General features: G+C 45.6%; 1 protein-coding gene across 1 annotated transcript in view; it reads right to left on the bottom strand.

The window, feature by feature from the left end:
* The window catches only part of LOC115478317 (pseudouridine-5'-phosphate glycosidase-like), a 770820-nt gene that overhangs the window by 432559 nt on the left and 323862 nt on the right, over positions 1-14399 (bottom strand). The window contains exon 6 of the mRNA XM_030215622.1: positions 2600-2706. Within this exon, the coding sequence (XP_030071482.1) occupies positions 2600-2706 (107 nt within the window). The remainder of the gene's footprint in view (positions 1-2599; positions 2707-14399) is intronic.

The following is a 14399-nucleotide window of genomic DNA, read 5'->3' as shown; positions in this document are numbered from 1 at the left end:
CCCGCATCCCCGCTAGAAGCGCACATGCGGTCCGTGGAGCGATTCTTTGCGCCCTCGCCCTCCGACACCATAGGCCACGTGGAGATCAATCGGGGAACCCCCTGCCCGCTATAAAAAGGTAAAAATTACCTGCTTCTCGCTCTGAGCTGTAACGACCTGGTGTCCCAGTGAGTAGCTGCAATAAACGTTTAAATAAACGTCGAAATAAACGCCTTTAAGGACGTCCAAAATTTTTTTTTTTTTTTTTTAACGGAGCCAGCGGGAGGGGGGAGAAAAGGAGGGACCTGGCGCCACCAGGTTTGCACTTGCTCAAGAAGAGCCCTCAACCCCAGGTACTCAACAAAACCTAAAGATTAGGCTTGGAGACCTAGCCAGAGCTGCTGCTGTGTGTGACCACCACCTGCTGAGATAGAGAACATACTGAGGAGTTTCCGGCAGCACATGACCACATATAGGGAGGCAAAAGGATTGCTCTCTATCTCCACCTGCTGGTAGATGGACACAACCCACCAGTCTATGGATTGATGAGCATGATGATATGGAAAGGCTCATTAAGCTTTAGTGCATCTGCCTCTGAGTCACAAGTACCTGGCAGAAACCCAAATAGTAGCAACATTCCATGCTACCAATCTCAGGGCAAGCAGTGGCTTCCCCCATGTCTCTCTCAATAGCAGTCTATGGACTTTTCCTCCAGAAACTTGTCCAAACTTTTTTTTAAACCCAGATATGCTAACTGCTGTTACTACATCCTCCGGCAATGAGTTCCAGAGCTTAACTATTATTTGAGTGAAAAAATATTTGCTCCTAAAAGTATTTCCATATAGTTTCATTGAGTGCCCCATGGTCTTTGTACTTTTTGAAAAAGTGAAAAATTGATTCCCTTTTACCCGTACTACATGACTCAGTATTTTGTAGACCTCAATCATATCCTCCCCTCAGCTGTCTCTTTTCCAAGTTGAAGAGCCCTAACCTCTTTAGCCTTTCTTCATATGGAAGGCGTTCCATCCCCTTTATCATTTTGGTCACTCTTCTTTGAACCTTTTCTAATTCTGCTATATCTTTTTTGAGATACGGTGACCAGAACTGAATGCAGTACTCAAGGTTATGTCGCACATGGAGCGATATAAAGGCATTATAATATTCTTAGTCCTATTTTGCATCCTTTTCCTAATAATTCCTTGCATCTTGTTTGCATTTTTGGCCACTGTGGCCACCGTCACACACTGGGCAGAAGATTTCTTGTCTACAATGACCTGTACCAATTCCACTTCTCTACTCTCCAACTCAGCAAATTCAAAAATGGATCCAAATACAGGTTTGGTCTTGACCTAGTTGATTTAAAGCAGATCTAAATAATGTTTTTCTATCTGGCCCCAGGAAGTCATTTTTCAAAAAAAAATGACGACTTAGGTGATTAAATTTGCAGATGACACAAAACTATTCAGAGTCGTCAAAACACATGTGGATTGTGAAAAATTGCAGGAAGACCTTAGGAAACTGGAAGACTGGGCATCCAAATGGTAGATGAAATTTAATGTTGACAAATGCAAAGAGATGCACATTGGGAAGAATAATCTACGCCACATAGGGAATATGTGGGATATAAATGTTTACAATAAATAAATAAATAATCTGAAACAGTTACCTATGCTAGGATCCACCTTAGGAGTCAGCACTCAAGAAAAAGATCTAGGTGTCATTGTAGACTATTATACAATGCCACCCATCTCACGCCCACTACACACCCACTCCCTCTGAAAACATGCTTTAGTCGGGTGAATATCAGACAAACTTTTTTTTTCGGAAGGTTTGATTATATGGTTAAAATCTGCCACTTATATGTGTTTTTCTTTTGATCATGAACCCCGAAGCTTCCCAGATTGCATTCCTCACCAGGGTTACAAAAGGGCTTTCTTACCAAAGCTGAGTATCGCTATCTTAAATTTTCATTTTTTTAAAGATAGAATTCTACCTAAAATTCATAGAAATTTGATTAAACCACCTGGTTATCCTATTGTCTCTGCCAGGAGCTCATTGCTGAAGAGGGCTGCTAAATGTTTGAATACTTTTTTACAACCTTCAGCTACTGTACATCTATGAGATCTTATGGTCAAGCTATAACACATTTTCTGTGCCTACTAGATTCTTTGGGTACTGTTTCCCTGCTTATACTTTTGATGTCCCTAGATGTTTGAGTACTGTACACAAAATGTCCCGCAGCAAGAAGACTTGTATACTGCAAAGGATGCTTTGCAATCATTCCTTGCCTTAATCGGGTAGCTACTTCTTTTTTGATCCTGTTGTTAAGGATTGTGACATTTAATTATTTTACTTTTTACCAACAATTTGCTGGAGTAGCTATGGGAGCATCATTTGTTCCCTTCATAGCTAACTATGGTACTTGAATTCTTGCCATCCAGCTATTAAATTCTTTTGAGTAGGACCCTTACTCAAATGCTGGCTACGCATAGTTAAATCATTGGTTAGAATAAATCAAGTCCACTGTTGCAAAGACAAAAACTACAGTATAATGAATGTAGTCTTAATGGTATTAGACAGAGGTTTTCTCCTTCGCACATACATACAGTATGTCACTTACCAGGTATTCCAGTGTTCTACCAATGTCCATCATAGATTTAACCCCAGCAGATACCACAGCAACTGGTGTGCGTCCCAGCTCTGTAAGGTCAGCACTCACATCCATAGCTGGAGAGGAGAAAATGATCTTGTTTTAAGTTAGACTCTAAACATCTAAGCTGCTTAGGTAAGCACTAAAGCATGATTATCGCAGGTTAAAAAACACTACTGTGGAGCAAGTGCTTTGGGATCAGCTTGCACTTCCCATGCGCTAAAAAACAGATTTTATTTTTTAGCACTGGGGGCGGGTCTGTGGGTGGAGAGTAGGCATGTACTGCACTAATAGGTTAGTGCAGCTACATCGCCACACACTAGCCAATTAGTGCATAGTTAGCACGAGCCCTTACCACCTAGAAAATAGGTGGTAAGTGCTCACAAGCTAATGGCCATATGGGAAAATTACTACTTGGCCATTAATGGGAATTATGGAAAATCAGCCATTTTACTGCCATGCTACAAGTGGCCTCAGCATGCGAGAAAGACCCACATGGGATAGCGCTGGCCACTTTTTAGCGCAGCATAGTAAAAGGCCCCAGTGAATCTTGAGTGATCCTTATATAAGAGTATCTTATCAAGCAACTAATTCTTGACTAGAGGATGAGCTAGAGAAAAAAGGGTCAGCATTCAATAGGACAGTTACTGCATGAAGATATGTGAATGAATAGTATGCTTAAATAAAACGGATAGTGGTGATGGTGGTCATATATTCAGTGCCAGCTAGCATTCAAATTAATAACCACCACCATTGAAAATCCAACCCAAAGCATTTTGTGACCAGCATCCAATGCTGACTACATATTACTTTGGAACAGTGGTTTTTAACCTTTTTATCTTGCGGCACACTGACAAGGTACAAACATTGTCAAGGCACACCATCAGTTCTTTTAAGGATATATACGTTATCATTTAACAAACAAGTATTAAGATTGTGTTTAAAGTTCAATAATTACATTTGTAATCATTGTGTTATCTTTCTAGTTGAATACTTTTGTTGAAGACACAAGTTATTATTATTATTTGTTGCATTAATGAATCATCAGGAGCGTAGCTATGGGTGGGCCTGGGTGGGCCCAGGCCCGCCCACCACCCAAGCGCACACACGACACACTGCACTGACTGCAGCAGCCTAGCGTACCACTGCGGCAGAGACGGCACCTGTGCTCAGCTGATATCCAGCCCGCCTACCTTTCGACCTTGCAATGCAGAGATACAGTGGCAGACTTGGGTCGGCAGTCCGCTCGGCACGGAAGCAGTTGCAGGTCGCATCGCAGCCGCGCAGCTTGTTGTTGTTGTAGTTGTTCTGCTCCCCTCTGCCCCGCAGCTGCTGCGGTGCCTGCAGCTTTCATTTATCGGCCCATTGCTGTTAGCGATTCACACAGGCACTCTAGGGTGACCTTCTCTCTGCTGTGTCCGGCGCTCGCATAAATAGGAAGTTCCATCAGAGAGGTCCAGATGCGGCAGGCTGCTCTGAAGTGCATGTGTGAACTTTGAATCGCTGCTAGCAACAGCTGAAAATGAAAGTGAAAGTGCAGCAGCATGGGCAGGCAGGAAGAGTCAACACTCTCGGACAGCTGGAACTGTGGGAGGAAAGGCAACAAGAGGTTGGAGGAAAAAGAGAGAGCTGCTCGATGTGGGAGGAAGAAGAGGGGACTGGAAGGAAGGGAGGGAGCTGCTAGATGTGGGAAGAAGAGGAGGAGGAGGAAAGGGCTGGAGGGAAGGGAGAAAGCTGCTGGACGTCTGGGAGGAAAAGAAAGAGGGGGCTGAATTGAAGGGAGAGAGCTGTTGGACGTGGGAGGAAGAGGAGGAGAGGGCTGGATGGAAGGGATAGAGCTCCTGGAACAGCACAAGGGGGGAGGGAAACAGAGATGCCAGGCCTCAGTGGGAGAGAGGGTGGACAGGCAGACAATCAAGCAAGCAAACCAGATGCTGGAAAGAGGGGAGAGAGGGAGAGAAGCTGGATGGGGTAGAGTTGGGGAGGAAAGAGATATATTGGCCTGGGGGAGGAAGAGAGGGGAGAAGCTGGACAGGGAAATACAGGGACACAGAAAGGGTGGAGGAAGACAGAGGCACAGTGATGGAAGAAGATGGATAGTGGACATGGAGATGGTAGAAATGTCAAATGGACAGGAGACCTTGGTGAGTGAGTTAAGATAAGACAGAGGGATAGCAGAAACCAGAGTCTGGGTCAACATGATTTGAAAAATAAAATGACCAGACAACAAAAGGTAGAAAAAACAATTTTATTTTTCCATTTTGTGTTTAGAATATGTCAGATTTGAAACGTACATCCTGCCAGAGCTGGTGCTAAATATGGCCGGGGCCCAGGGCAGAAATTTGGGAGAGGACCCCAAAGCTTACTACTAGGCTGTACCTTCTTCAGCTTCCAGCTGTCCTGTAGTTCTGTCTGGCCAGGGGGCCAAGTGCAGTTGGCCTAGTTGTAATCCCTAACACCACCTGTGGCATGCGGTATCATTATATTTGCAGTGTAGGAAAATGCATCTATTTCTCTGGTGCTGTACTACATGCAAGGTTTGGCCTCTTGGGATTTCCATTGAAATTGTTTATGGTTTGCGGTCACTTATTCTGTATTTGCCATTTGTGTTCTGTGTGTGTGACCAAAGTATTGTTAGCATGAATTTTCTATGTAATATTCTGTAGTAATTTGGCTTGTTCAGTTTTCTTGATAGATGTATTCATACTTTAGAACCCCACTGAAATATTTAGGGCCCTAAAATATCATAGGTAGGATCCTTGTTTTGGATGTTAACACTGGCATAATAGAGTTGCTCTAAGTTCTGAGTGACTTTCTGTTTGATAGATTTTTATACTACACAATATGCCTTGTTATTGAGATAACACTAGAAACAAACATTTTTGCATAGTGAGTTTTATAGGGAAATGTCCTAGCTCTGCTCTGCATCCACTGCTGGGGGAGGGCCAGGGGGTTCTATGGATACACAATATTTGGGGGAAGCATATGTGTGTTGGAGGACCGAGACTGAATGGAAGATGAAGAGTACACCCTCTTGTACTTCCCCTAGCCTCAACGTGACCTGCAGCCACTGAAGCCAGCACTGCTACCCTCATTGAAGTTACTGGGAGTGGGGTAGGGGCAGGGCATGGGTGCATCAGGTGTTTCTCTAGTGCCCACCCATCCAACCTGTTGGCCCACCCAAAAATTGCCTTCTGGCTATGCCACTGTTACGGCTGTGTTTGGAAAAAAAAAAAGCATGGTTCTGTTTTCCAAAGTGGTCAGCAAGCGCCAGGCAAAGGAGAATAAGTGCTTTTTAATGAGTTAAGGCTTAAGGGGATTTCACAACATAGTGAAGCATTCAAACACTTGTGTCATGTCATTTGGTTGCAGGTACATTAGATCATTCTGAAGAAAGATCACAGAAAATTTCTGTGTCCACCAAAATTGCCACTATTCAGGGTGTGGAAGCCATGCAGACAGGAAGGTGAAGATTGAAATACCTCTGGGATTTTGGGCAGCAGGGAGAGGTTGGGGGTCTTGAGGAGCCCCAGAGAGGTTTCTTAGTTCATAGATGGACTGATAGAAAGTTCCCCAGAGGGAGAGACAGCCCTTGGAGGAAGCCATTACTTTGGGTCAGCAGGTAGAGGTCTTCGGGAAATATACTTTTGATAGAAAAATGGGCGATTCTTAAACCATTTGAAGACTGGCTGCAATATGAATAAGGTGGTACTTGCTATGCATACTGTCTGCAGCCTTTAGTGAATTGGCCTGACTAATGCACAGATTTCACATATAGTTCATTCCCTTCATCTAGACCATCCTAGTTAAAGCCATATATAAGGTGTGATACCATGGGCCAGCCTGAGTACTAGTGCACAAATTTCACATACATTACGTAAATTAGTCCATTTTCTTCATCTAAGACCATCATATTCAAAACTAAATACATGGCATGGTACCATGGGGGGGGGGGGGGGGGGGCGCCAACTGATAGTCTGTAGGGGGGCACCAGAGAACCTAGGCACGGCCCTGTATGCGTTGAATGTGTGTGCATCTTTTATTTTTGTCCATGCTCATTCAAGCCTCCTAGTTTGTGTTTTTAGTTTTTTCAATTCTTTGTTATACCATGATATTGAGTTATGTCTGCGTGAGGTTCTATTTTGTCTAATTCTTCTGCATCTGTTATCCCAGTTTAGCAGATAAATTGAGTCCGTTTGTGCTGTCCATTCATTGTTGTATATCTGTTGCCAAAATGTTACTGAGTCAACTTGTCCTCTCGTGGAGTAGGTTGCGCGTTCATTTGTATGGTATGAGCCCTTTTTCCGCCATTGTAGGGATAGGTTTAATTTGTGATGGTCTGACCATGGTGTGTCAGTCCATTTTGTATCTAGTAGTGTTAGGTTCCGGTCAGAAGTCATTTTGTATGTAATAAGATCAATTGTGTGCCCTGTGACATGGGTTGCTTGCATCTGTGGCCAATTAAGGCCCCATAATTGTAGGAATTCCTTGCAATCACGTGCATTAGTGGAGTTGGGGTCTTCTAGGTGTACTACTACTACTACTACTACTTGACATTTCTATAGGTTAATGTCTCCTATTATGAGTAAGTTGGAGTTAGATACACAAGTGTTTGATATGAAGTCCATAAAGTGTGATTGTCAGTCGTGCCAGTTCCCAGGTGGTCTGTACAACAATACACAGCTTAGGTGATCAAGCAAGGTTATATGGTGGATTCTAACTGAGGCAATTTCAAGTTGGGGTGTTATGGACTTGGCTATGGTTTCTACGGTGAAGTGGGATATATGGAATAATGCTATGCTTCTGCCTCTTTTTCCTTTTCTTGTCCAGTGTGTGATTTTGTAGCCTGGGGGGCATAAATCTAGAATTATGGGGTCCTTTTGATCGGGTATCCAGGTTTTGGTAATTAGTAATAGGTCAAGGTTGTCTGACGTGATCCAATCTACTATTATTGTTGCTTTGTTGACTACTGATCTCGCGTTTATGTATCCCACTTTAATTTTTTAAAATTTTTTTTGGCAAAAGGACAATGAAACACTTTAAGATAATGAAATTAACCAAAAATAACATGCATTCAAAAACATGGAAGACACCATTTAAAAATATTCTGATTCTCATGTCATCTAAACCATAGCAAAATAAAACTCTCCACTACTAAGCACATCATAAAAAACACAAACCTTAAAAAATCCTAGCATACATGTACAAATATGTCATACAACAGTAGCACTAATTCCTATGATTCAAATAGCAAGAACCCTACAATGAATTTGCAGCACTACAAATATTACACTGGGCCCCCAAAACATCAATACACCTCCTCCTACTGGTAAAACAGAACAAGTGGAACAGATACAGATCTCTACACAGAAGCCACATGCTCACAGAACACCGTACCTCAGTCACATGCAAAACACAGACCCTTGCGAAATACAGAACAGGATCACAAATTAGAAATAGAGATATAAAGACAAAAATTGAACTGAGAACCCCAAGAAGTCAAACTAGGCATATACCACAGCATGGAAGAAATAAAAACAGCAACGCATTTCCTCTTATACTGAACATAAATGCAAAGACATCCACAAAATACATTTCCTAAACTAACGTGGAGGGGTATTTTCGAAAGGTCGTCCAAGTATGAATTAGGACGCCCTCACGAAGTTGTCCAAATTCAGGTAGGTATAATCGAAAAATAGTATGGACGTCCTTAGACATTCCATTATTGCAGTGCGAAACGTCCAAATCAAGGATGCCCAAAGTATAGTAAAAAAGGATGCCCATCTTCCAGAATCGCCAAAGGATGTCCCCAACATTCACTGTACGTACCAACATTTGTCATATTTATTTATTTTGTTGCATTTGTATTCCACATTTTCCCCACCTTTTTGCAGGCTCAATGTGGCTTACATGGTACCGTAATCGGCGTTAACTGATTTCGGTATGAACAAATACAAGTTGCGATTAATATCAAGGTGATATTATGGTAGAGTGAGATACATGTAAGGTAAAGACAATTGGGGAGAGCTTAGAGAGGGAAGAAGAGTTAGGATATGTCCGTTACGACCTTTGGTTAAGTTGTGTCGCAGATGTCCAGGTTTTCATGTTGGGTCGGTGGGGTATGCCCTTCTGAACAGTTCTGTTTTTAGTGCTTTCCAGAAATTCATGTGGTCGAGTGTGGTTTTTACTACTTTTGGTAATGCGTTCCACAATTGTGAGCTCAGGTAGGAAAAGCTGGAAGCATAGGTGGATTTGTATTTGAGTCCTTTGCTGCTTGGGTAATGGAGGTTTAGGTTTGATCTTGCTGATTTTATGAACGTCCTTTGGCGGTTCTACGAGAAAGATGTCCTTATTACTATACTTTGGACTTCTCTGATGTATCTGGTTGTTCCGCAAGTACAGTGCATGTAATTGCGGACATCCAGGTATGGGAAATATAAGGAATATTCATAAGTGCACTCCTGTAGCTACACATATAAGAGCTCCCTCAGCATTCAAGGGTAATCAGTGATATGTGCACATGCACATTCATTAATAGAATCTATGTACTAGAAAGGAAAACCATAACCACATCCCTACAATACTGCACACAAATGGTACTCTCTGTCCTACTACTACTACTACTTAACATTTCTAAAGCGCTACTAGGGTTAGCTTACAATCTAAAGGACGAAATGTCAAGTTGGGGCAGTCTAGATTTCTTGAATAGAGGTATAATGGTTAGGTGCCGAATGCGACATCGAAGAGGTGGGTTTTGAGTAGGGATTTGAAGATGGGTAGGGAGGGGGCTTGGCGTATGGGCTCATGTCCACCTCAATGACATCACCTGTACCAATATAATGCCCCCCCCCACCACACCCCAATCAGTGTTGTGTGTCTCTCCTATTTGATTTCCAAATGAATTTGGGTGCTGAAGGCAAGAAGGGCCATCCCCTGACTCCTGGTGTACAAACTTATATCTTGCAGAAGATTTGGCATTCGGAGGGACCTCGAGTCCCTCCGGCGGAGGTTCCGAAGAACCAAGAGAGAGAGCCCTGACATGATAAGGGCAGTGAGACGGCGCCTCAGGGCTCGACGTAAGTATTATAAACAGGGCACCTGTACTCATTTGTAAATGTATTTATTTAATAATGCAAATGTTGTGTACAATATCAGTTTCCATGTGGCTAATAGGCAACTAGTAAGTCATAACACCTCTGTCCCAGATCAAAGCCTGAGGTTGCAGTTACCCTTCCATGAGCGTGGCTGCAACTTCCAACTAACCTCCTCTGAGATGAATGAGATGACATGTCTCACTTCTGTATCCCCCTTCCTGGGGTGGATACTGTTTCATGGTATTCCTGCCTGAGGTCCTACTCTTAGTGGATGTCATTGCCTCATATTAAAGTTAAGTGCTTCCCCCTCCCCCCCAAAAAAGCTGGTCAGTCAACCATAGTCACAAATCATAATGCAAACATGCTGCTGACCAATGAGTGTGGTCTACCAACATAGCCTGTGTGTCAGAACAGCTTCCAGGGTTCCCTGTCATGTCATCTCATACATCTCACATCCCATGGATATAGCCCAGGGCTCACCACACCTTTCCCCATCCCCCACCTCAGGCCAGCCAGCTCCTGCACTATGCAAGCCATGTCGGATGTGCTGATTTCAAAGACAATCCTTTTACACACACAGGGTGGCAGCAGCAGGAGGAGGAGGAGGTGGCGGCCACAGCACAGTGGCGTAGCAGCAGGAGGCGGAGGAGGCCACAGCACTAGTGGCACAGGAGGAGGAGGATGCCGAGCAGGAGGAGGCGGAGGAGGACCAATGGGCAAATATGCCTCCTCTGGAGGGGGAGGAGGAAGAGCACCCACCAGCCCCACCAATACCACCAGCTATAGACAACAGTGCTGCAGTACTGCAACTCCTGCAGCAACTGGTTGCTGTAGTCAACCAGTTGCTGCTGGAGGTGGCAGCACTGCGGCACTCTGTTGAGGACCGCCAGCTGACTCATAGCCAGCTCATGCTGCTGGTGATAGAGCTGCTACGATGGCTATTGGGGGGGGGGTGTGAACACAACATTTTGTATATAGTTTGTTTAAATACAATTTTACTACTACTACTTAACATCTCTAGAGCGCTACTAGGGTTACGCAGCGCTGTACAAATTAACAAATAAGGACAGTCCCTGCTCAGAAGAGCTTACAATCTAAAAGACGAAATGTCAAGTTGGGGTAGTTTAGATTTCCTGAGAAAAGGTGTAGTGATTAGGTGCCGAAGGCGACATTGAAGAGGTGGGCTTTGAGCAATGATTTGAAGATGGGTAGGGAGGGGGCCCGGCGTATGGGCTCAGGGAGTTTGTTCCAAGCCTGGGGTGAAGCGAGGCAGAAAGGGCGAAGCCTAGAGTTGGCGGTGGTGGAGAAGGGTACTGAAAGGAGGGAGGGATTTGTCAAGAGAGCGGAGGTTACGGGTGGGGACACTTTTGGCACTGACCAGGGTCTGTGTGTGTACTTTGTGCACTACATATGTGGTATTATCAAATGTTGGGGTTGATGTGAGAGGAGTCAGCGATCTGGGTTGCATGACAGGTGAACTGTAACAGAGAAACTTTGGTACATATGTGTCATAAGTGTGGCCATACAGAAGGCCACCTGTTCCTTCCAAACTGCATGGCTGTATGGTATTGGGGGGGGGGGGGGGGGGGGGGGAGGAGGCTGGGTGGTCATTTCTGTTGAGGAACAGAAATGCCCATCCAGCCTCTCCCCCCTTACCATAAAGCCCCACAGCACAGAGTTGTGTAAATAATAGGTATGTTGTCTAGCACTAGTGATCTGCCAAGTCCAACTTGCAGATAACCATAGGTAGCGCATAGACGATGTTTGCTCTCTGATCACCAGACACCCTTACCAACAACCAAACCACATTGGTGAGGGCCAGGAAGGAGCTACAAACAGCTGGGTCATCTTTCATATTGAATGTATCAGCAATGGTATATAGTGCTGAGGAAAAAAAGGGAAAACAACGGTAAAAGCAATAGATGGATGTTTACTTCATCACAATTACAATATAATACATCAGGTACAGAAGGGCACAGGCTAGGGGAATTATATAGGCACTGGGCTGTAGCCACCTGCAGGTAATTTAGAATAGGAACTGTAACAAGAACCCCTCTCCCTCACCATGACTTAAGGGCTCAAGGCCATGGTAGGCATGCACCTGTGGCCACCTAGAAAATGGTTTGCAGGATAGAATTTAGAAATGTTGTTGTTCCATAACAATGGAGGATTGTAAGACTGTGTTCAATAATGTGGAAAAGACATTCAGTGCATATATGCTTCTCCCCCTCCCCACCCCCAGCAACTTTGAGAATGGATGGACACGTCACAAAAAGGGGACTGAAGTTCACCACATAAAGAAGGATGGAACCTAGCGGGAGACATATGAGGTGCAAAGTGGGAGAAAAACTACTAGCTGTGGATACCCGTGAACCTGGTGAAAATAGAGGTAAGATTTGAATGCAGAGAACATACAAAGAATGGGGAGCCCTTGACCATGAATAGGGTTACCATTTTTTGTCCTCATAAAAAGAGGACACTTGCCCTGCCCCTTTCATGTCCCCTGCCCCGCCCCTTCCACGCCCCTGCCTCATCCCTTTCATGCCCTCGCCCCGCCCCTGACACATACTCCCCTCCTCCACCAATCACCTTGCCTCCCCCTGTCATCTCCACTCCCCCACCGTCACCTCCCCTCCCCTTACTCTACTATCCCTGGTGGTCTAGAGGTACCTCTTCGGGGCAGGAAAAAGCCCCCTCTTTCCTGCCCGGAGCGCTGCTGCCAGCTGCCCTGCATCCTGTGGTGAGTCCAGCTCTCGGCGTTTCAAAATGGACTCCGAGAGTTGAAGTCTCGCGAGGCTGCTTCAACTCTCGGCGGCCATTTTGAAATGCCGAGAGCCAGACTCACAGCAGTATGCAGGGCAGCTAGCAGCAGTGCTCCGGGCAGGAAAGAGGTGGCTCTTTCCTGCCCCGAAGACGAAAAGGTACCTCTAGACCACCAGGGATAGTAGATTAAGGGGAGGGGAGTCCAGCGCCCGCCCCCACCAGCCAGCCCGTTTGTCCAGAAATCCGGACAAACGGGCAGGCTGGCCAAATCTGTCCAGACACCCGGACATGTCCTCAAAAAGAGGACATGTCCAGGTAAATCCAGACGTATGGTAACCCTAACCATGAAGGATGCACACATCCATTCTCAGGGACTCTTCCCCTCCCCCTCCCCACCTCACAGGCAGCCACAACTGAGTGTGTCCAATAGAGAACAAGATATCTGTACAATGAACTGGGTAGAAACAATCATGGCTCTGAGTCCAGTGTATTACAGTCCACTGCTGTCTCTTGCAATTCTCTTGACCAGCTGTCCTGCAAGATGCAAGAAGTGTTTGTTTAGCACCTACATAGCAGAAAGGGAAGAGGTGCCCAGTGGCGTAGGAAGGGGGGGGGGGGCAGTGGGGCGGTCCGCCCCGGGTGCACGCCACTGGGGGGTGTCGGCGCCTCGCTGGTTCCTTGCTCTCTCTGCCCCAGAACAGGTTACTTCCTGTTCCGGGCGAGAACAAGGAACCAGCGAGGCGCCGACACCCCCCAGCGGCGTGCTCTCGGCGGATTGGCCCGCCCACCCGCCCCTCACCGCCTTCCAGGTATGTTCTCGCGGGCGGGGCGGGGGGTGTTGCGCTACGGAGGGGGGAGGGTGCGTCGCGCTGCACCCGGGGGGGGGGGTGCGCAGCGGCGACCCGCCCCGGGTGTCAGCTGCCCTCGCGACGCCACTGGAGGTGCCTGAGAGGTATGAGCTTACCTTGAACTTGTGGTGCAAGAATCTGTTGACTTCAAGGGACCAGAGGCTGCCTGCTTCAACAAAGGAGAGACAGAATGGGGAGCAGTGAGGGAGCACATCATAGACAGCAAGGAGCTCCTGGAGAGTAGAGAATGTAGAATTGGTCAGATGTAGAAAATGCAGAGTATATGCTAAGCTACCAGCTAACACCCAGTCTGAAACTTTTGGAAAGGAAAGGTACAAAGCCCACACATCAGTTATCTTTCAAGAATTGGCAAAAACGCCCCCCCCCCCCCCCCCCCCAAAAAAAAAAAAAGCATACAGGTGTACAAAAGCATACAGTGGCAAAAACAAGTTTTACTATAACTGAAGCTAAAACACTTTGAAATACCGCCCCATAATCTAAAGAAAAACCTCTAAAGTGCAAGCACAGAGAAAGCCATTTTAAAGAGGCGCCAATAAAGGGAATGCAAACTTCCAAATCGGAAGAGCAGCTGGGGACGTTTATCATTTTCACCCATAATCAAAATTAGAGCGCCCAAAACACAAGAGCAGCTGGGGACGTCCATAGTTCCCTACCCATAATCGAAATAAGGACGCCCAAATCGCCAGAGCAGCTGAAGACGTTTAGAGATTTTGTCAATAATCGAAATTAGGACGCCCATCTCAGGGGCGCCTATTGCTTTCTTACATGGGCATCCTTGGGAGAGTATTTAAGTGCCCTTATCAATATTTTTGATTCTTTGCATTGCATTGATACAATGGCACCAAAGAAACCACCCACCCGCAAGGGTAATTTCAGCGACCCTGAAATTGAACTGCTGGTTCAGGAAATCCAGAGAAGGCACATGCATCTCTTTGCGCCCACGGGCCAGAGGCTGGCTGCTACAATAAAGCAGAGAAAATGGGAGGCAGTAAGGGACCGGGTCAATGAGGTCTTCCCCTGTGGCAGGGATGTGGAAGACTGCAA

This window comes from Microcaecilia unicolor, chromosome 10 (assembly GCF_901765095.1).
Source record: "Microcaecilia unicolor chromosome 10, aMicUni1.1, whole genome shotgun sequence".
Classification (NCBI taxonomy): Eukaryota; Metazoa; Chordata; class Amphibia; order Gymnophiona; family Siphonopidae; genus Microcaecilia; species Microcaecilia unicolor.
Note: the sequence above shows the minus strand (reverse complement) of the source record. Positions and strands in the feature narration are given on the sequence as shown.